Source organism: Somniosus microcephalus, chromosome 10 (genome assembly GCF_052327205.1).
Source record: "Somniosus microcephalus isolate GS21.2 chromosome 10, FLI_Smic_1.0, whole genome shotgun sequence".
Classification (NCBI taxonomy): domain Eukaryota; kingdom Metazoa; phylum Chordata; class Chondrichthyes; order Squaliformes; family Somniosidae; genus Somniosus; species Somniosus microcephalus.
The window spans coordinates 153,702,099-153,724,612 of NC_140996.1; the positions used below are offsets into that span (position 1 = coordinate 153,702,099).

Sequence of the window (22,514 nt, forward strand, 5' to 3'; positions counted from 1 at the left end):
AGAAATAATAAAGTGGAAGGGTTTTGGGACAGAGTTCCAAGGCGTAGAGCCGAGATGCCTGAAATCTCTGACACCCAATGTAAAATGGAGGGAGGTGGAATACATAGGTGACCAGAATCTGAGGATATAGGGTAACAGAATAAGACATAAGTCTGCAGAAAGTTGGGAGAGGAGAGGGTGTGAAAGTATTTGTACATGCGGACTGAAATTTAAAATTCAGTATGTTGAAGAACAAGTGGCCAATGTATGGGTCTGATGGGTGAACAGGACAGGATGTGGGGAACAGAATTTTGTTCAAGTAGGAATTTGTGGAGGGTGGAGTTCGGGAGGCTAGCAAGGCAGGCATTGGGGAATCCGGGTCTGGAGGTAAAAGCATAGATAATGAATTAGGGAGGTTGAAGCTCGAGTCCAGGTTGAAAAGAACACGAGGCTGCATGCAATCTGGTTCAGCCTGAGTAAACGGTAAGAGAGGACAGAGTTGCTGCCAAAACTCCAGACTTTTTGGTGAATTATTTATTTAGAATATTTGCAATTTCTTATCATAGGTGGACAGTGTTTTTAAAAATGCTTATGGGGAGAAGAACCCTAAATTTGAAGTCCACCCATTGTCATATGTATGCGTGCACTCTCAAAGTTATATTAAAGAAATTATTGGCTCATCTCTACACAAAAGGCATTGTGATATGTTTACACGATCCTCATTTAGAGAATGCTATACACGATCACTTAAAATAAAATTGAAACTCGAGTATAAATAAAGCACACTTTAGAAAATGTTCATTTAGTTGAATTCCTGTTTTCATCTATTTTAATTGGATGGCCTGCAATTTGATTTATCCTAACTAAAACTGGTTTAAATAAAATTGAAATTGATTTGAATTCAGGTCATTTCCTTTCTGCCTAATCAAAACTCTAACCTCAACAAATGGATTGTATAAATCCAACTGAAATTTAATTGTGTAAAAACTCTTCTAGATTCTGACCCCTTTCGACTTTTATTCTGGGACAAACCAAATGTAAAATCTGAAGACAAAATAACAAAAGCTTGCATGTATATGATGCCTTTACTGTAGTATGGAAGTGTTTAACATTTGTTACTACTTGAATGGAATGTTTACAGACAGTTCTTGCTTGGTATAAGATATGTGTACACTGGTTAATCAAACAGCTGAAAAATGCTACATAAATAGACCTTTGGCCTGTAATTAGGATAATTCCATTTTTACACTTGCCTAACAAGGAGGCTAATGAAGAATTAAGCACAGTCTTTTTCTCTTCCTTTGCTGTCACTTCTCCAACCATTCAAGGCATTGCTTGTAGATTGTTGGTCTGGAGGGAATGGCTGTTTTTTTTAAAAATAATTAAATGTTTACTGCTGTGCAGTTGATTATATGTTTTGCATGCGTCTGTGTTCCTTGTTTCTTATGAATAACTGTAGTCACAGAATCTATTGCCATGTAAAATTGCCAATATCTCTAATTACAAATTAATGACAGAACAATAGAGTTTGAATTTTATTTGTTACAAAGAGCTACCTGTCTGAAGTATGTAAATTATCATTTTGGCTTCTAGTTAATAAGTTTGCAACTTCTAGTTTAAAAAATATATAACTAAACAACAATTGCTTGATAGTGACACAAGAAAAGAAGGACTTGTACTTTTCTGGCAAACTATGCCTCCAGTAGGTTCACCTAGGTATGATATCCCTAGATTGATCTGCAGGCTGAACTATCCTTTCCACCAGGTCGAGGAACATGTATAACACAGAAGGTTACCTTTTTAGAGATTTTTTTTTGTTTCATGTGATGAAAACATTTTAAAAGCAGTAAGGTTTTACTTTAGCACAGGAGTTCGTAGACTTTTTAAATGTTGTGCACAACCCAGTGAGAATTCTAACTTAATTAATATCCTTATAATTGTTGAAGTCCAAAGATGTGCTGACATCCCTCCCAGATGAATTGTAGATACACAATAGCCGGTGCCAAACCACCAATCTCTATCCACATCCCACACAATTTCTATCCATCAGCTGTGATTTGAGAGTCTCAATTCTCTATGGAAGGAGATGGTTTTCAACTAGTATGCAGCTTCTATTCCAGTCATGGTGAGTAATCAAAGCCTGCTTAGTGAGTACTTCATTATTGTCTTGCTAGAAAATTGGTTCTACTGAATATTAATGCAAATTGTTCAAACCATTCTCCCAACCCAAGTCTGATCTATTCACAACCCAGTCCCAATTTTGGAACCGCTGGGACTAATGTATGACATATTAAGTGTAGGACTGTGCAGAAGATAATGTGTTTAATTGTTGATTGTCCTGTTTAATAAATAGCTGACCTCTATTAAAGTAACATTAGTCTTTCCTTTTATGCTTTAAACAGTACGTTCACTTTCTTCAGTTACTGGAGCGTATGCTGACCTTGCCATACTGCAGTATTGAGGAAGAATATGTGTTGAAATTTCGCAGAAAGATGGAGGATCAGTCGAAGAAACAAATAATTGAACCTTTACAGTTTGATGAGAATGGAGTAGCTTTCAGTAAAGGGGAAGGTAAAAAAAAAAATCTACCATGGAGTCATGGCATTCAATTCTGTTTATTCAGTAAAGTATATGTTCAGGTTCCTTTTCACTAGTGTGGTGCTCACACTCTGGCCTTCTGAAGTCTCATTGCTATGCCATTGCTCTGTTGCATGGTTAGACCCTCCATCTCTTTGTTTCATTTTTGTACACAGTTCACATGTTCAAGATCTGTTCCATTGGCCGTTAATAGAGAAAGCTAGCTTTAGAGGAAATATATTGCAAATTCTTTGTTCTTCAAATCTTTTTGTGATATTTAGGAGTTTTCTACATAATTATTTTAACAAAAATGCGGAATTATGTAACTGTAAATGCCATTCTGGTGTTCTCAGTTACTGGCATCTTACCAAAAAAACTATATCTCAGTAGAACTATGTTCTTCAGCTAAGCAGAAACCAGCTTTGAAATGTGTGTGTTACTTATAATATTACATACTTTGGGGATGTGAATTTTACTGAAGTTAAGTTAACAGACGGCAACTAATGGAAGAAAGATTGTGCAAGAAAGGAATTTGGCTGACTTCCAGCTGTTTATATGACATGCCTCATCTCGTACATAGAGTTTGCCATGTTATATATTCCAGTTATACATATGGCTCACAGATTCTGGACTCCTCAGTAATGTAAATTAAACCAGACTGCTTGAAATCTCACAACTTTGCAATGTGATGAAAACTGAATAAATGATAACTGCATTTATTGGTTTCAGGTCACAGCTGCATTACTAGAAGGCATGCACATCAGCTTGAGTATGACTGACTGCTGATGTGTACAGCATGTACAATATAAACATCACGGCAGATTTTGTCCTTGCAGCGCACGGAATACCAAATTTGGTACACATTATAGTGGCAGTTATAACCACAGAGGCAGACACGTCCAAGCTCCCAGTGCTCACGGAAACCAAGTATAAGCCCCTGAGGAGAGTCATAGAGGTGAACCCCTAACACTAAAGATCTATTACATTTTATCCTTGTAGAAAATTTAGATCACAGATTTGTACAGTTCTGTGTTCTACATAACATGGTCATTTTGAAGAGTGCTGTAGTTCCTAAATGTTATGGCTTCTTCTTTTTCTAGTTCCAGCAACTACATAAGGTTTGGCCCAGGGCACCTCTGTTGCACTGGCATTATGTTCAGTATTGGCAGAGTCAAGACCACAGACAGCATTAAGTCTTCATTCCTTCAGCTTTTCCAGACTTCTTTTGGATGAGACATTAAACTGAAGGCCCATCTGCCTGCTTAGTTCGATGTAAAAGATCATGTGGAACTATTTGAAGAGGAGCAGGGAGATCGCCCAGTTTTCAGGGCAATGTTTTTCCCTCAACCAACACCACCAAAAACAGATTAACCAGTTATTTATCTTTCTTACTGTTTGTCAGACCTTCCTGTGCACAAATTGACTGCTGTGTTTGCCTGCATAACAGTGACTACACTTCAAAAAGTAATTCATGGACATATACTTCAAAGACTCTAGTTCATAGGAACATAGGGAGTAACATAGGAACAAGAGTAGGCCGTTCAGCCCCTCAAGCCTGTTCCGCCATTCAGTTAGATCTTGGCTGATCTTTATTCCTTCGAGACCAGAAGACTTGGGGCTAGATTTTGCGGGCACTCGGGGCAGGTTTGGAGGCGGGTCAGGTGGTAAAATGGCTAAAAATGCCGTTGGGTACTGATCCCGCTGTCAACTCGCCTCCGTGCAACTTTGCCAAAGGCAAGCTTGCAGACTCCCGTTCGGTCCCATCACCAAGCGGCGGGATAGGCCCTTAAGGCAGTTAACTGGTTGTTAACTGCCTGTGTAATCTTATTTTGCCTACCCTTTTAAATTTTACCACATTTTCAGCGTGTTCCACACCGTTCCCAAACCACGCCAGCTAATTGTGCCGGGTTTACAAGTGGCTGCCTTCTTGACAGCTGCAGCTCCAGCATAAAAACGGAGCTCTCAACAAGGATCAGTTGCAGGTGACAGAACTTTGTTTTTTCAGGTCTTGGAAAACTTTTTGCAGGTCTACTGATTTTGGAAGTGGTGAAGCTGAGATCCATCTCTATTGTGGCCTCCTGGGAACACCCTCTCCCCACATTGACTGAGCGCTTCCTCAACTGAGATATCTACCAGCAGCTTGGGAACCATTTATTTCCTTTCATCCTGGTCCTCAGATTCGGAGGACGAGCAGCCGTGACAGCAGCAGAGCCAGGCACAACAGCAGCAACAACAGGAACGCCAACCTCCTCCTCACCCACCTGATGCTGCACAGGTCAGAAGGCGTCAGCGCATGGATGCACGTCGCCGCAGGAGATACCCTCAACACAGGGTTTACAGGCCGAGGAGGAGCTTCCTCAACATGACTGAGCAGCAGTGCCAAAGGAAGCTGAGACTTTCACGAGAGGTAGTCGGTGACATCTGCACAATGCTGCACCAACACCTGGAGCCCAGAGGAGTGTGTGGGCACCCCTTACCAGTGGCTGTCAAAAGTCACCACCGCACTCAATTTTTTTGCTTCAGAGTCCTTCCAGGGATCATCAACAGACATCAGCGGCATCTCCCAGTCGACCGCACAGACTTGCATCACGCAGGTAACCAATGCCCTTTTTGCCAAGGCGCACAATTGCATACACTTCTCGATGGATCAAGCAAGTGTAACCGTGCGTGCAGTTGACTTTGCAAATATGGCAGGCTTGCCAAGGGTGCAGGACGCCATAGACTGCACACATGTGGCTCTTACGGCACCCCATCACAACCCAGCTGTTTTTGTCAACCGCAAGGGCTTCCACTCCCTCAACGTGTAGCTGGTGTGTAACCACAGGAAGGATATTTTGCATGTTAGCGCGAAGTACCCAGGCAGTTGCCATGACTCGTTCATCCTGCGGCAGTCTAGTGTGCCTCCACTCTTCAATCTGCCAAACCAACTTTCCAGATGGCTACTTGGAGACAAGGGCTATCCCCTGAAGATGTGGCTGATGACACCGTTGAGGAGGCCATCGAACAAAGCTGAAGAGCGCTACAATGCCAGCCACATTTCGACCAGATCCATCGGCTTGCTGAAGATGCGATTCAGATGCCTTGACAGATCGGGTGGAGCCCTACAATATTCCGCAGCCAGGGTCTCCAGAATTGTCGTGGTCTGCTGTGCACTGCACAACATCGCACAGCATCGTGGCCTGAGGAACAAGTGGCTCAGCGCATAGCCTCCTCAGATGAGGAGAAGGAGGAGGAGGAGGAGGATCTTGCAGAGGCGGATGCGCCAGTTCCAGCAGCACGCGAGCACATTGCTGCCCAAGATGCAAGGGATGCACTAATCGTTGCCAGATTTGCTTAAGTAGACGAATGAAACAAATGTGGCTGGCACCTTCTTGACACACCATACACAATGTACAAGAACCTGTGGGTTCCTATCACTCTCACCACCATCATTACAAATGCAAGTCACCCTGAGCGCTCAATGTGGAACTTCCATTTCCGAGATCACATAGGCCAGAACTTCAACTGTTTGCCATCACTTCTGTTTAATCCATTCACAAAAGGATGACAATGTCAAAAATGATACAGAACAGAACACCCAAGTGACTAATTGTGCTTTATCTTCCTCTTGTGCGTGCTCCTGCGTAGTGGTTTCCCTGTGGCTTCAGCAGATGTGGAGGCACCTTGCTCACTTTCATGCTGCTCCTGCTTCGACACCTTTGGCGGGCATCCTCTGGGTTTGTAAGCCTGGGAGGGCTCGGCATCAGTCTGCTCCTCCTGCGTGTGTGCAGGGGCTGAGACGCCCATCTCAGTTGGGTGAGGACTCTGGTGGGGCTCTGACCGAGGGTTACTCAGTGGCATGGTTGTGTGAGCGCTTGGAGAGGAGCCCCCACTTCCTTATTGCCTGCCACCAACATCCCTCTCATGGGTCAGCCCCGCTTCAGTGCTAGCAAGTGGCTTGACAGCACCTTGCTGTACATCAGGGGGGCCATGAGGACCCGTATCTGCACTGGCAGTCCTACTCAAAAGGACTTCCATGAAGCTCTGGTTTCTCTGCTCAATAGCTGCCCATCGCTCCTCCAGAGATGTCAGTCTATTCTGAATATTCACCATGTTTTCCTGACTCTGGCGACTTATTTCCTCCATGGCCGTAGCCAGCCTTTCCACGGAGGTTGCTATCCTTTCCGTGGCGGTGCGCTCATGCGCCATTGCATCCACAAAGGCACTGCTCATGGACTCCTCCATTCTTTCCACACTCGCAGTAACCCTGGAGACAAAACCTGCCAGAGACTCCTCCATTTGTACCTGGAGTTCCAGCATCGCTCTCTTTTTGGATGGACCCAGAGGCACATGGTCCACATGCAGCTGAGCAGAGCTGGAAGCGTCCTGCAGTCTCCGAAGAGGACTCTCCACTGCTGTCCCTGTCTCCACCAGCTGCTGATGCTCACTTGTGAGCTGTGATACACCAGGTGACAACGCTACTCTATCTCCCGAAGGTCCGACCGAGGTGTGCGTTTCTGCGCTGGTGCTGTGTGCGCTTAATTCTGCTGGCGCTGCGCCCTCAGAGGTTGCAGGTTCCTCTGAGGAGTCTTCAGGCGCAGGCTCTTCCTCCTGGACAGTGGGGAGGGGGGCTGTTGATGGTCCTGTGGGGGAGTAAAGGCATGAGTTAGACATGTGATATTAAAGTTGCGTGCACATGGACTTGTGCAGATTATCATATGGCTTCTGATGCTCATACAGATTGACTTATCAGTCACTCATGCAATGTAAATGAGAAAGGTGCAAAATTATTCTGTCATCAGCTTGCTCTGATGCACCCGTCTGTCCGTCCCCCACTTCCAGAACCTTCTCGGCTCCAACAATCTCTGAGGCTGTCTCCTCTGCGCTGGTGAGATGGGCTATGGAAGGTGGCCCTCCTCCTGTCTTCACCCTTTCCCTCTTGTTGTGGGCTCTCTTTTCCTGCAATGAGGGACAAGTGGAGTTTGAGTGAGAATGATGGAGTGAGTGTAGAGAATCCATTGCATAGATGCTTAGAAGGAGACAAAGATGGAGTGAGGTCCCAATACCAAGGGCCCTCCCTGTGTGTTGTTAGTTGTTGTCATTACATAACAGTGATAGGGAGTGTGAGGGCAGCATAGTCGAATAGTGAGTGATTGTGTGCATAGAGAGAGAAGGATGGTTAAGGGTGCAAGTGATGTAAGGGTAAAGTGGGATGTGTAGGACTAGGTTGATGATGCGGAGTGCTGATGCTGCGAGGCGATGGGGAGCAGAATGAGGGTAAAGGTGCGGACAAGGTCATTGAACCTCTTTCAGCACTGCAGCCAAGTTCTGCTGCACAACGATCTGGAACTTACTTCCTGTGCCTGTTGCAGGCACACAGCTTTGGTCTGCTGGAGAGATTTTTTCCTCCCAGAGGAAGGAAAGAGCACCTCCTTTTGAGCTCTGGCTCGCTCCACCAGAGCATGGAGGGAGTAATCATCGAAGCGAGGTGAAGCCTTGGGCCTTGAGCTAGACATTTCAGGAGTATCACACACTTAGCACAGGAGTCACTCTGGAAGTACAGAGGGAGAAAATGAACCAAGGCTGTTTGGAGCCCTTAAATGCAGCTGGATAAATGACGTCAGCAGAGGTGAGTTTCAGACCCAAAAGACTAATTGGGCCAGGGGAGCGCGCACACGGAATCAATTGCCCAATTAGGGCAAAATTGCGAATTTATCCCGCCTGACAGCGGAGGCGGGAGCGGGACCCGCCGAACACCTGACCCGCACCCAACCCGCCACCAATGGCAAAATCGAGCCCTTGGTATTCCCTGCTGATCTCTGTGGGAACCTTGGGTCAGAAATATCCTTTTCCTTCTTTGAGAATAATGTGATCATCGGGACACTGAATGTACCTATACTAAGAAAGAACTTGCATTTTTATAGCGCCATATTATGTCCTCATGTCTCAAAGCCCTTCAGTTCAGCATCGACTGAGACTGGATGTGCACCTCCTTTTAAAACGTCAGGGCAAGGCATTTGGCCTCCTAGGTGAGGGAGTTCTCTTCTATAGAAATTTTCCACAGTTCAGAAAAATAACTTTTTTGAAGCAGATTGAAAGTGCTTCAATTAATGAGATATGAGCCTTAGGAGACAAGAAAACTCACCTGTCTCGGGTCGTAACTTGTTTCTTTATTCCACAAAAACAATGGATTGACTCCTACTATTTTGATATCCTTAAGCAAACTACACATTTCCATTCCATATTGGACTTGTAGACTTGAACAATTTATAGGATTTCAGATTTGTAATGGTGCTACAGAGCTTTCATAGTAACTGTGAGAGACTGGCTGATAGCTAAGGCTCTCAAAGTCTGTATAGAAATAAGATATTCCCATCAATAATACCTCAAATTCAGCATCCATCTCCCATGGCATCACACATTGGGTGTCAAGACCAAGTGGAGCTTTCATGGTCGACCAGCCTTGGAGGTTGGGGAGATAACTGGACCCAAGTGGGGGAAGGGGGGAATTTAAAGGGAAGAAGAAGGGGAGAGCAAAGAGGCTGGAGAGCCTAGAATTAGGTGGCATAGTCTCAGGATAAGGGGCCGGCCTTTTAAGATGGAGATGAGGAGGAATTTCTTCACTTAGAAGGTTGTGAATCTTTGGAATTCTCTGCCCCAAAGTGCTGTGGATGCTCAGTCGTTGAGTATATTCAAGGCTGAGATAGATAGATTTTTGGACTCTAGGGGAATCGAGGGATATGGGGATAGGGCAAGAAAGTGGAGTTGAGGTCGAAGATCGGCCATGATCTTATTGAATGGCAGAACAGGCATGGGGGGCCGTATGGCCTACTCCCGCTTCTAATTCTGATGTTCTTGTGGTCTTATGTTAAAGAAAGAGGGAGAGGTGGGAGAGGTAAGAAAGGGAGGAAGGGGGAGAGGTAAGAGAGGGAGGAAGGGGGGAGAGGTAAGAGAGGGAGGAAGGGGGAGAGGTAAGAGAGGGAGGAAGGGGGAGAGGTAAGAAAGGGAGGAAGGGGGAGAGGTAAGAGAGGGAGGAAGGGGGGAGAGGTAAGAGAGGGAGGAAGGGGGAGAGGTAAGAGAGGGAGGAAGGGGGAGAGGTAAGAGGGAGGAAAGGGGAGAGGTAAGAGGGAAGAAGGGGGAGAGGTAAGAGGGAGGAAGGGGGGAGAGGTAAGAGAAGGAGGAAGGGGGGAGAGGTAAGAGAGGGAGGAAGGGGGGAGAGGTAAGAGAGGGAGGAAGGGGGGAGAGGTAAGAGGGAGGAAGGGGGGAGAGGTAAGAGGGAGGAAGGGGGGAGAGGTAAGAGAGGGAGGAAGGAGGGAGAGGTAAGAGAGGGAGGAAGGGGGGGAGAGGTAAGAGAGGGAGGAAGGGGGGAAGAGGTAAGAGAGGGAGGAAGGGGGGAAGAGGTAAGAGAGGGAGGAAGGGGGGAGAGGTAAGAGAGGGAGGAAGGGGGAGAGGTAAGAGAGGGAGGAAGGGGGAGAGGTAAGAAAGGGAGGAAGGGGGAGAGGTAAGAGAGGGAGGAAGGGGGGAGAGGTAAGAGAGGGAGGAAGGGGGAGAGGTAAGAGAGGGAGGAAGGGGGAGAGGTAAGAGGGAGGAAAGGGGAGAGGTAAGAGGGAAGAAGGGGGAGAGGTAAGAGGGAGAAGGGGGGAGAGGTAAGAGAAGGAGGAAGGGGGGAGAGGTAAGAGAGGGAGGAAGGGGGGAGAGGTAAGAGAGGGAGGAAGGGGGGAGAGGTAAGAGGGAGGAAGGGGGAGAGGTAAGAGGGAGGAAGGGGGGAGAGGTAAGAGAGGGAGGAAGGAGGGAGAGGTAAGAGAGGGAGGAAGGGGGGGAGAGGTAAGAGAGGGAGGAAGGGGGGAAGAGGTAAGAGAGGGAGGAAGGGGGGAAGAGGTAAGAGAGGGAGGAAGGGGGGAGAGGTAAGAGAGGGAGGAAGGGGGAGAGGTAAGAGAGGGAGGAAGGGGGAGAGGTAAGAGAGGGAGGAAGGGGGAGAGGGAGGAAGGGATGGAGAGAGGTAAGAGAGGGAGGAAGGGGGAGAGGGAGGAAGGGATGGGGAGAGGTAAGAGAGGGAGGAAGGGGGAGAGGTAAGAGAGAGAGGAAGGGGGGAGAGGTAAGAGAGGGAGGCAGGAATGGGGAGAGGTAAGAGAGGGAGGCAGGAATGGGGAGAGGTAAGAGGGAGGAGGGGAAGGGAGAGGAGACGGAGAAGAGGGAGGAAGGACGCGAGGGGGAGAGGAAGGGAAGGGGAGGAAAAGGTGGGGAGGAAATGGAGGGAAGAAAGGGGGAGGAATGGGGAGAGGAAGGAGATAGAGGGTAGAGGAGCAAGAAACGAAGGGGGGAGGTGCGAGGAAGGAAGGGGAGAAGAGAGGAAGCGGAGGATGGGGAGAGGGGAAGTGAACAGGAAACAGTAAGGGGAGGGACAAGAGAGGAAGGGAAGTGAAAAGAGAGAGGAAAGGAAGTGAAAAGGGAGAGGAAAGCAGGAGAGAGGAAGGGGGGAAAGATCAGGAAGAAATGGAAGAAAGAGGGAGAGGATGTGGAGAGGAAAGAAAAAGGAAGAGGAAAATGGCAGGAGGAGAAGAAGAAGGAGGGAACGCAGAGAGTGAGGAAGAGAGGAAAGTGGGAGAGGAAGTGCAGTGGGGGATCAAAAAGAGAGTGGAAGAGAATAGCCAGAGGAAGGGGAGAAGAAAGAGAGAGATGAAGGGGAAGCAGAGAGAAAAAAGTGTTAGGGGAGGAAAGTTAAGGTGGGAGAGGAGAGGGATAGAGGAAGGGGGAAAGAGATGGAGGGGAGGAGAGAAAAGGAACAGAAAAAAGAGGAATGGGTGGAAATAGTGTGCAGAGGAAGGGTAGGAAACGGCGAGGGGGAGGGCGAGGAAAGGGACGGTGATGAGAGGGGTGTGGAGGGGAGAGAGAGGGGAAGGGGAGGGAATAGAAGAAAGATAGAGGGAGGAAGGAATGGGAGAGGAGAGGGAAGGGAAGAAGAGAGCGATAAGGGAGAAAGGGGAGAGGAGGAGATGAAAGAAAGAAAGAAACGGAGAGAAAAGGTAGAGGAAGGGGATTGAAAGGAAAGAGGGAGAGGAAAGAGACAGGAATGGGAAAAAGAGGGAGGAATGGCGAGGCGAGGGAGGAAAGAGGAAGGGGAGGAGAGAGAAAGTAGAAGGGGAGAAGTGAGAGGAAGGGTAAGTGAGGGAGAGGAAGGAGAGAAAGGGATTGAAGTAGTGGTGAGGGAAGGAATGGGGAGAGGAAAGAGGAATGGGGAGAAGGAGAGAAAAGAAAGGAGGAAGAGAAAGGAGTGGGAGAAGGAGAGACACAAAGGGGAGAAGAGAGGAAGGGAGACAAAAGAGAGAGTAGGTGGGCACAACACAGCTTGTGGAGGAGCAGTGAATGACAGACCACAACTTCAGGATTTCTGCATTAGGCTGCTCAGGTGCTAAATCCTGAAGTTATGGTCAGTTTCAAAGGTGAAATGACAGCGAACGCTGCCAGTTTGCTGTCATCAGGACCGCAATTTCTTGGCCAATTTTTTTTAATACTTTATGCTGCTGTTCTTGCAGAATAAAGTGATAAACAAATCATCTTTTCTAAATTTAGCATGCTATGATTCTATATCAGAAATGCTATATGTCAAATCATTTGAAACTCCATGGGGGAGGAATTTTAACCCTTGGGAGCAGGTGGAGAGGTTTTAAAAAGCTAGAGCAGCAGCGCAATCTGGCTCCATCTTGCTCACCCCGGGTTTAGCGGAGGCGCATTTGGATACCGACGAGAAGTCGGGGATTTCCCAATTGGATGCAGGCAGGTACTTATTGGCGCATTAATGTCCTTAGGAAATGTTAATCGGGTATTTTAAATTGTTTTTAACTTGGCTCCAAATTTTACTTCAACTGTACTGGTTTCCTGACGGGAAACTGACCAGGGAAACGGAGGCAAGTTTGATGTTTGATTCTCCCTGACCAGGAATAATGGTCCATAATTTGTTGTTTGCAAGCCATTAGACTTGCTCTTGCACGTTTAGGTTTTTAAATTTTTTGTGTAGCAAGTAGCTGAAAGTGCAAGCTGAGAATGGCGCAACAAGGGAACAGGACATCTGGAACGTGAGTGAACAGGGCAAGCAACTGTGTATCTCAACCAATCAGATTAAAGATTTGAGATAGAAACAGTGCAAGGACTGAAGGAAGAATAAAGAGCAGGTGAATTCAATGTCAAATCAGGTACAGAAAGAGAAATGAAGGCCAGAATGTTTACCTTGGAGTCGGGTTTAGTGCGTGCGGGTCGGAAACGTGATGTTTTGAGCAGCGAGTTGTTCAGAGCGACTTTTACTAATGACCCCAATTAAACCAGTCATGCGAGTTTCCTGGCCCAGTTAAATGGAGCCAGTCTGATGATGTCATCGATGACTCCTTTCCAGCGCCGATACTTGATGAAGTGTGCAAGGTCATTTCCAGAGGCCTGACTACTGTTACAAAGCTTATAAAAGTGTCGCTCATGGATACACAAAGGCAGAGGGCCGCACCAAGATTTAGCGAGGCATCCCTCGATGATCTGGTGCAGGCAGTGAGAGCAGGGAGTTCCTCTTCCCTGGTGACAGGCACAAACGACCACGCAAAGACACCAAAAGGACATGGTTGGCGATCACAGAGGAGGACAGCAGCAGGGTTGTTGTCAGGAGGATGTGGATCCAGTGCAGAAAAAGATTCAATGATCTTATGAGGTCAGGAAAAGTGAGTGCAATGCCACGTTCACCTTCATCCTGATGTGCCTGTCACCACATCCTCATCATTCTGCCTTCTCAAGCCTACTCCTGCACATCATTCCTCACACCAACCTACCTTGCAGCTCCACCCATCCCTCTCTGTTTATGTACATACTCACATCCCCATCTGATTAACCACCCTGACACTCACCCTCATCCTAATGCATTCATAGCAAGTAACACAACAGGAGGAGGCCATTTGGCAATGTCACACCACTCCCTCATAGTCACCCTTTACAGATGTAACCCATCCATTCCTTACACTCATTTCCATCACTCTCACTCAAAGTTCTCTTCATTCCCTCCATGCAGGAGAAGAGAGCCTACAACAATGAGAGGCAAAGAACTGGAGGTGGCCCTCCAATATTCATTCAATTGACTCCAGCAGAGGAGGAGGCCCTGGAGATATCTCGAGTTGCAGAGCTGCTGGCAGTGGGAGACGGAGAGAGGGGGACCTCCCAGCAACCTGGTAACAGAATTACATCTCATACAGCCACATGGCATAAAGCAGTTACTCATATGGTGACTGATGTCAGCAGCCAGTGAATTTTCATCATGTGCATAATGGTAACATTACCCATTCTTAATATAACACTTCTAAATCATCTCTTTACTCTCCCAGCAGTCCATCAAGTGCCCACCCACACCCCACCTCCACTGTCCAGCCGGAGGAGGAGGACGACTCCTCAGAGGAAGCACTGTCAGCAGACCCAAGTGCACCCAGCACCAGCACAGATGCGCACACCTCGGTGGGTCCTGTGCAAGATAGAGTAGTATTGTCACCTGATATCACACTTCACAAGTGAGTAAGAGCAGATGGTGTTGACAGGGACAGCAGTAGAGATTCCTCGCCGAAGGGCGCAGGATGCTCCAAGCGCTGCTGAGCTGCATGCAGATGCTGAGCCTCGGGGACCATGGAGAAAGAGAGTGATCTTGGAGGGGCAGCAACATTTGCATGAGGCTCTAACAGCTTTTGCAGTCACGATGTCTGCAAATGTGCAGAAAATTGAGTAGTCCATCTCGAACATGAGCACCACCATATTGCAGGCAATGGCGACGATGTGCTGTTCCATGGAAAGGATGGCCACCTGCATGGAGCAGCAAATGTGCCAGTCACACGAGAACATGCTTGCTGTGGACAATAGATGAAAGACGCTCATAGACCTCATCTCAAGGAGGAATATAAACGTAGACTTGGTTCTTCATCGCCCCACTGCTGTGCAGCAAGGTGCTCTCCTGCTCCTTGCTAGCAGGGAAGTGCGGGTGGCCCATGAGAAGGGACATGGAAGTGGAGGCTCTTCTCAAAACGCTTCCACTTCTCCCCCGTTGCCTCCCCGTCGGTCAGAGCCCACGTGCTTTCTCGGATCCCGATGGCCGAGTCTGCCTCTGCACAGTTGCAGGAGGAGCAGACTTTGGCGGGTTCCTCACAGGCTTCAAAACCCAGAGGACGTCCACCAAAAGTGTCTAACCAGTCACAGCAAGGAAGTGAGCAGCCTGCCTCTACCTCTGCTGACACAGGGGTTGCACCTCGTAGAAACACTCAGAAAAGAAAAATGACACGAAAGTAAATGCACATGGGTGTACGAACAAATGTTAGTGTTAAGTTTTATTTTTACGAGACAGATAAATGTGTTTCTTTGCCCCACTTTCCAGTCTTGTCCATTTTTGCCTGCTACCTTGGAAGGGGCCTTGTCACTTGGAGTGAATGGTGAGACATTATTTAACCTCAATGGCATGTAGACGCCATATGGGTGCATTGGAGCAAGTTAAGTAAATTTGGCCATGATGAGTCCATCCCTGGCCTCCCAGGCAGTATTGTGCGCCGCTGCTGGTGCCGTCTCCACCTCCTCCTAGTCTTCCACCCGCTCCTCCACCTCGTCCTCTGAAGAGGCTGTGCGCTCTGCGCCTTGCTCCTCCTGCAGCTCCAATCCTCGCTTCCGCGCTATGTTGTGCAGCGTGCAGCAAACGACAATGATTTATGGAGACCCTGGCTGGTGCGTACTGAAGGGCTCCTCCAGATCTCTCAAGGCATCTGAAGCGTATCTTCAGCATGCTTATTGCTTGCTCTATGACACATCTGGTGGACATGTGACTCTCATTATAAAGCCCCTTGGCCTCCTCAAGTGTGTCATGAACCACGTCTTCAGTGGATAGCCCTTGTCTCCAAGCAGCCAGCCTGAAAGTCTGTTTGGAGGGCCGAAGAGCTGAGGGAATGTGAACTGGCGCAGCACAAAAGAGCCATGACAGCTGCCAGGGAATCTGGTGCACACATGCATGATGATCTTTTATGGTTGCAGACAACAACAGCTTGTATTTATATAGCGCCTTTAACGTAGTAAAACATCCCAAGGTGCTTCACAGGAGTATTATAAGACAAAAGATTTGACACCGAGCCATATAAGGAGAAATTAGGGCAGATGACCAAAAGCTTGGTCAAAGAGGTAGGTTTTAAGGAACGTCTTAAAGGAGGAAAGAGAGGTTTAGGCAGGGAATTCCAGAGCTTAGGGCCTAGGCAACAGAAGGCACGGCCACCAATGGTTGAGCGATTATAATCAAGGATGCTCAAGAGGGCAGAATTAGAGGAGCGCAGATATCTCGGGGTGGGGGGCGGGGGCGCGCTGGAGGAGATTACAGAGATAGGGAGGGGCAAGGCCATGGAGGGATTTGAAAACAAGGATGAGAATTTTGAAATTGAGGCATTGCTTAACCGAGAGCCAATGTAGGTCAGCGAGCACAGGGGTGATGGGTGAACGGGACTTGGTGCAAGTTAGTACGAGGGCAGCCGAGCTTTGGATGACCAAGTATACGTAGGGTAGAATGTGGGAGGCCAGCCAGGAGTGCATTGAAATAGTTAAGTCTAGAGGTAACAGAGGCATGGATGAGGGTTTCAGCAGTGGAAGAGCTGAGGCAAGGGCGGAGATAGGCGTTATTATGGAGGTGGAAATAGGCGGTGTTAGTTATGCTACGGATATGTGGTTAGAAGCTCATTTCAGTGTGGTTCAGCCTCAGACAAATGTTAGGGAGAGAGATGGAGTCAGTGACTGGGGAACAGAGTTTGTGGCTGGGACCAAAAACAATGGCTTTGGTCTTCCCAATATTTAATTAGAGAAAATTTTTGCTCATCCAGAACTGGAGTCTGACAATTTAGAGACTGTGGAGGGGTCAAGAGAAGTGGTGAGGTAGAGCTGGGTGTCGTCAGCGTACATGTGGAAACTGACGCTCTGTTTTCGGATGATGTCGCCAAGGGGCAACGTGTAGATGAAAAATGGGAGTGGGCCAAGGATAGATCCTTGGGATCACCAGAGGTAACGATGCGGGAGCGGGAAGAGAAGCTTTTGCAGACGAGCTGCACATTGAGGTTCACAAACATTCCTGGGTGCTGAGGAGGTGCCTTGATGGCCACATGTGTACAGTCAATGATGCCCTGCACCTGTGGGAAGACTGCTAGAGCCACAAAGCCAAGTGCCTGCTCAGTAACACTGGCTTCATAAGTGACAAACCTGACATAATTGGCTGACTTGTCAAACATGGCATAGGTCACTGGGTGATGCATCTGTGGGCAGCGAGATCCCACAAATGTCTGCAGCAGATCCCTGGAAGAAGGCCGAGGTGAAGAAGTTGAGGGCAGAGTTGAATTTGACAGCCACTGGTAAGGCTTGTCCACCAGGTCCTCTGGGCAGCAGGTCTTGTTCTAGCAAGCTACAAATGTCTGCCACGATCTGGCACGATAGCCTGAGCCTTCTGAAGCACTGCTGCTCAGTCATTTCAAAGAAGATCACTCTGCCTGTATACCCTGTGTTGGGGGTATCGCCTCTGGCGCGGTGCAGCCCTGTGCTGACCCCTCTCTCCTGTAGCGCATCACATTGTTGAGGAGAAGGCTGCTGTTGTGGTTGATGCTGGGGCTGGTGGTGTTGGTGCTAGGGCTCATCTTGGTCCGATTCTGAGGTCCACGGTGAGAGTATAAGCGGCACCCATGCTGAAGTAATAGATGGCCGGTAAAGTGAAGATCAGAGGACCAATCCCTCAATGTGTGATAGTGACTAGCAATGTGGTGAGAGTGGTTTCTGAGATTGCAGAAATGACCTGTAAACTGCTGACAGCTGAATCTCTGCACAAAATGGAGTCAGCAAAAGCCTTTCCATTAGCCAAATAATCAGGTGTAATGTGGGAGTATTTGGCCCAGTAATTCGGGTCCCAACGCGTGAGTACGCACGGGGTACTCACGTGTGGACCCAATGGAAGTGCCGGTTTCTTGCATGCACAGCGCATGCGCGGGAAAACGGCACTTCCAGTCCCCTGAAAGCAGGGGTTAAGAGGTGAAACGTGTGCGACGTATGAGGCAGCGCGTGCACGTTGAACTTCCTTTTTTTTGATGGTTTGCCCGTGCGTGAAGGCCTCCACTTTTTATACATTAAAAAAGCAGACGTAAGGACTTCATTTTAAAAGGTAAGTGGTCAATTAATTAAAATTAGAACATTTTTTCCACAGGTTTATTATTTTTAAATACTTTACAGTAAGGTAAGTGTATTTTTAGCTCCGATTTTTTATAAAATTATTTTTTTCAAAAATTTAAATTATTGTTTAAAATGGTTATTTAATGTTATTTATAGTTGATTTAAATAGTGTGATTTAAAAAAAAATTATTTTAAGGTTATGTACTGTTTTGGGCGCCTGGAGTTTTCATGAGTTTGACAGGTCTTATGTCAAACTCATGAATGGACTTTTCCCTCCTCCGATTGGTTGCCCAGTGCTCACGTGGTCCCAGCCGACGCATCGCACTAAGTACGCCGCTGGATCACGCAAGCACAGCGTGCCGGGAGCTGGACCGGGCCACAGACAGGAAATCCACGCAGGCCCAGGCCTCAACTGTCGGCGCGCAATGTAAGTGTAGGTCGGGGGCTTGCACCCGCGGGAAGCCCCCGACATGAATTTCTGGGCCTTTGTGTTTTTCCCAGCTCTCAATTAATGCACTCGCACAATGGCCACTGAGCTTCCACTTCCCCTTCACAGGCGAGGTTCCCGAGGTGTGTGATACCCGTGCTCCTGAAGTTAAAGCCAAAAGCTACTGTTCAAAACCCTCTTAAGAGTCTCTCAATAAGCATTTAATTACTTGAATGAGGTCGCCCGCCTCTCCCATTCAGGTCCATGGTGCGCCTCCAAACACGCCCAAGTTAAATGCGGAAGTAAGCGGGTTCCCAATGCGCTGGCAATTTCGACGATTTTTACTGCCGACCTGCCCTCAAACCTGCACGCTCAGCAATGGGAAAATTCCGGCCAAAGAGAGGGAAGGAAAAATTTGATTGAGAGGAAAAAGTGACAAAAAGGAAAATTTTACATTTTTGTAATCTCCCAACAACAATCAATACATGAAAGAATGATATTTCTAATAGTTCATTTTCAATGCCAGACAGGTTGATTGGCAGTAATTAACACTTACCATGTTGTTAAATGGGTATTTACACTTGAAATGACATGGTTTAACTTTCTGCAGCGGGGATGGGAAAGAGAAAAATTAGCAGCAGTCTGGCAGCACTAAGGGAAGGTGGGCAGAGAATCACTACCTGACCCATAATCGCTTCTCCTTCAGATCTATTCCTGGTCTCTCAGGGTCTGAGATTAAATACAGCAACTTCAGCCATTCAATGCATTTCAGTGGTGAGGCAGACAGCGAGATGCAGTTTTCACAAAGCTACCGGGGAAGTGGCACAACTCAGACAGCAGCTTTTGGATGTTCGTGTTTAACCACGCATTTGCTCCTTGTACCATTTGCACATAAATAACAGCAAGTGCCATTAGCCTCTCTGTTATTTTGACAGCAAATTCTGGCCCATTCTATTTCTGATAGTTCTACCAGTTTACTGCGGTGCTATGGGGAAGGTGTTTTTACAATGTATACTTTGAGCTCTGCTTGCAGATCTGTGGAACAACATGCAGAAGTTTACAGCCCCTGCTAACTTTTTCCAGGTCTTTGTGTTAATGATAACACACTAAAAGAAACAACCTACATTAGAACAATGATAAAAGTTTGAGCTTAACACAAGAGTGAATGAACGGCCAATTTAGCAGCTTCTGAAAGAAGCATCTCTTGGCCAAAGTAGTTTGTACCTGTTAAATGAGGAAACTTGAAACAGATTTGTGTTAGTAATCATTATTGATCTTAACTTTAGGTCAAAGAAAAACAGCAAAAGCAACAGTCATAGTTCGAGATCGTGGAAGTGGAAAGATAACAGTGAATGGGGTGGACTATTTGCTGTACTTTTCATCACTACAGGAAAGGTAATCATGTCCAACTGGTTTGAAGTGGAATGGTACAAATATTTTCTTCCACAAAGCTTTGAAGTCTAAGAAAACTTGTTTCAGAGTTGTGTACCCTTTATAATGGGCAGAGTTGGGAAAAGGGAATTTAAAATTGCAAACAAATGTTATGGCCCTGAAAAACTAATTTTAATTTTGTGGAGTTTCAAATTTCTCCATGATAAATTTAATTTTTAAGAAACTTTAAGAAAATGTTTTTAACATTTTTTTAAAGTTTATTCATATTTATTTCAGGTTTATCTTTTCCCCATGTGAGAGCCCCAATCTTTGTTTTTGCTCTCTCTAACATTTTTTAAAAGTCTGTATAAAAGCAGCTTTGTACTTTCACATTATCCTGAAAGAAAGTAACAGCCACCGTAAACTTCTGAAGAACTTTATCTGAGGAGACAGGAGAATGATGTAACTAACTATATTTAAGGGTTTTTAATTGAACTTAAAGCATGCTACCAGCTCAGATTGATTTATGTAACTATAATTTGAAGGGGACAAGTTTATTTCTTCATCTACCTCAAGTGGGTGAGGAAAACACTATTTATGTACTTAAGTTTAAAAATAATAATTATCCATGAGCATTACAATTTTTTTTACACATCCAGTGCCATACATAATTACTTGTTCAAATTTCACAGGAACCAATCAAAAAACACTGAACTGCTTGAGTACATATCTCAATTTTCATTCAGTAACCATGTGCACCTCCTCCATTGCAACAGTATAAACTCTGACGCACCATGAGCAGTGCCATGGGAAATCATTTTATACTATCAATATAATATAAGTACAATAGTTTTGTTTTAACAATTTTCTCCCCTGTGATTTCCAGAGAACAGTTAATGTTCCCCTTCCAGTTCCTGGACCGACTAGGGAGCCACGACATGGAATGTACAGTATTTGGAGGTGGGGTGTCTGCACAGGCAGGAGCTATTCGTTTGGCTTCTTCGAGGGCTCTGCTTAGCTTTATCACAGAGAAAGAAGTGGAATCCATGAGGCAAGGTAACTAGAATGTCAGTTTAAATTCCAAAATAATTTGCATCTGGTACCTGCTGATTGCAAATATTACTACATGGGCAGCAACCTAGCCTTTCCTTTCCATTAAGATTGAGGTAAAGTTTAAAATCTGCACCTGAAAAAGGTACTGGCATTTCACTGAGGAATTTTTTTTCTGTCCTGTATCCTTGTGCTAATTTTAGAATAGATATACACACGTGTATTTGGTTCAGTAAGATTAAAGTTTTGGGGAAAAGGTATAAATATATATAAATAAAGGTAGGTCAAATATAAAATTCATCGTACCAACTTTATAGTCTTTTTTATTGATTTTGTTGAAGTTAAGCAAAATTGGTAGCAACTAAAGTTTGGAACTGGTTACAATAATATTAGAACTAATGATGAATGGTTTCAAGCACAAGTTACTGTAGAGCTGCCCACTTTAGTTACGTCATAGACCTTAGAGAACTGCAACCTTGGAAAATCCATTTTTTTTTAATGTATAGAAGCTGATCTTTGACATAGATACCCCTGGCGATAGTTGATTATTTTGACACCAATGTGACTTGTGCACCTTTTAAACAAAGGGATGATTTTATATTAGAAGATTTCAATCCAGGCATGGATATTAATCAATTCATAATTGTGTTCAGTTAATATACAGAATTGCTGCAAAATTGAACAATTTCAAATTTACAACTATGCTTTTTTAACAAAAATATAGTTATGATTATACAGTAGTGATTAAACCAATGTGCATTAGGTTTTTCCCCCATGTACATAATTTTGTAAGTATAAGCAAAAATTAGGATCAATACCTCTTTTGGGGGGGGGTGCGGGCGGGTGGTGGTTTAGCTGAGAAGTTAACCTTCTGCATTCACTTTCTTTTCAACTTTTTGCAGCTGGCTTACTGACTCCTGATCCTCGTGTGAGAGAGCGGAAGAAGCCTGGTCAGGAGGGAGCGCGCAGGAAGTTCACATGGAAGAAACGTTAATCAGTGGCTTTTCCTGTGAAGCAACCCTGAGGTGGTTTGAAATCAGAAGCAGAACTTCAACAAGACCTGTAGTGTGGACACCTGCTCAAACAGATTCGAAGACTTGCAAGATCATTATTGTCTCAGATCTCAATTTCCTGCATATGAGAACAAGTCTACCTATGGTTTTATTTATCTGCAATGATTCTAGGAATGAGTCCTTTCATCATTTTTTTAAAGTTCATTTATTATTAGGCTGTAAAAGTTTTTTTTGTGCACTGAGAACACTCAATATTAATTCACAAGTTCTTTCCACAGTACCTCAAGTGGTTGGTTTTGTATATTTTATGATGCTGTTTGTTCACTGGTCTGCACACTTCTCTGGGTAGAAACTGCTTTATAACAAGCAGCCGATTTGCAATGACAGTTTTATACCCGGTGGCAAGTTCAAAATCTACCCCATTGTAGTTATTTGATGAATCTTGTGAACACTTCTCAAACTTTTCCTCTTTCTCTTCCCTCCCTCCCCCATAGATTGATTCAGTAAAATCAGAGGGATACCCCTGTATCACATTTTCTTCTTGGATCCAATAAAGTTTTACCTAAGAGGCATGGTTCTTTTTAATTCCATTATTTGCATCATTGCTTTTACATTTGTTTGGTTTGCTTGAGAGGAGAATTTGTTCTGGTGTCATGCCTGGTTTCTGCTTATCTCAATTTTTTGTGTTTGCTGTACTGCAACATTGTATAAATCAAAACTTTTAATACAAACTGTCAGACTCTGCTGTTAACATTTGTATCCACTGCAGGGAGGCTATTCATATCAAGTGACTAAAATGGGGCTGAATGGTTTTCTGGTGTTTAAAAGGTAGTGACTTTTTAGACAAGAGCTTAAAAAACAGAATCTATTTTGGAACATTTCATCCCACATTAACTTCTGCCTACAAATTACACAGCTTCCAGTGTCTTGTT

At 45.7% G+C, this 22,514-nt stretch overlaps 1 protein-coding gene across 1 annotated transcript in view; it reads left to right on the forward strand.

Annotated features, from left to right (window-relative positions):
• The window catches only part of mrps9 (mitochondrial ribosomal protein S9), a 152,129-nt gene extending 129,975 nt beyond the window's left edge, over positions 1–22,154 (forward strand). Inside the window, exons 8-11 of the mRNA XM_085998976.1 lie at positions 2,382–2,550; positions 19,435–19,543; positions 20,406–20,575; positions 21,472–22,154. Of these exons, the coding sequence (XP_085855102.1) occupies positions 2,382–2,550; positions 19,435–19,543; positions 20,406–20,575; positions 21,472–21,563 (540 nt within the window). The 3' untranslated portion in view covers positions 21,564–22,154. The remainder of the gene's footprint in view (positions 1–2,381; positions 2,551–19,434; positions 19,544–20,405; positions 20,576–21,471) is intronic.
• Positions 22,155–22,514: the final 360 nt, after the last annotated feature.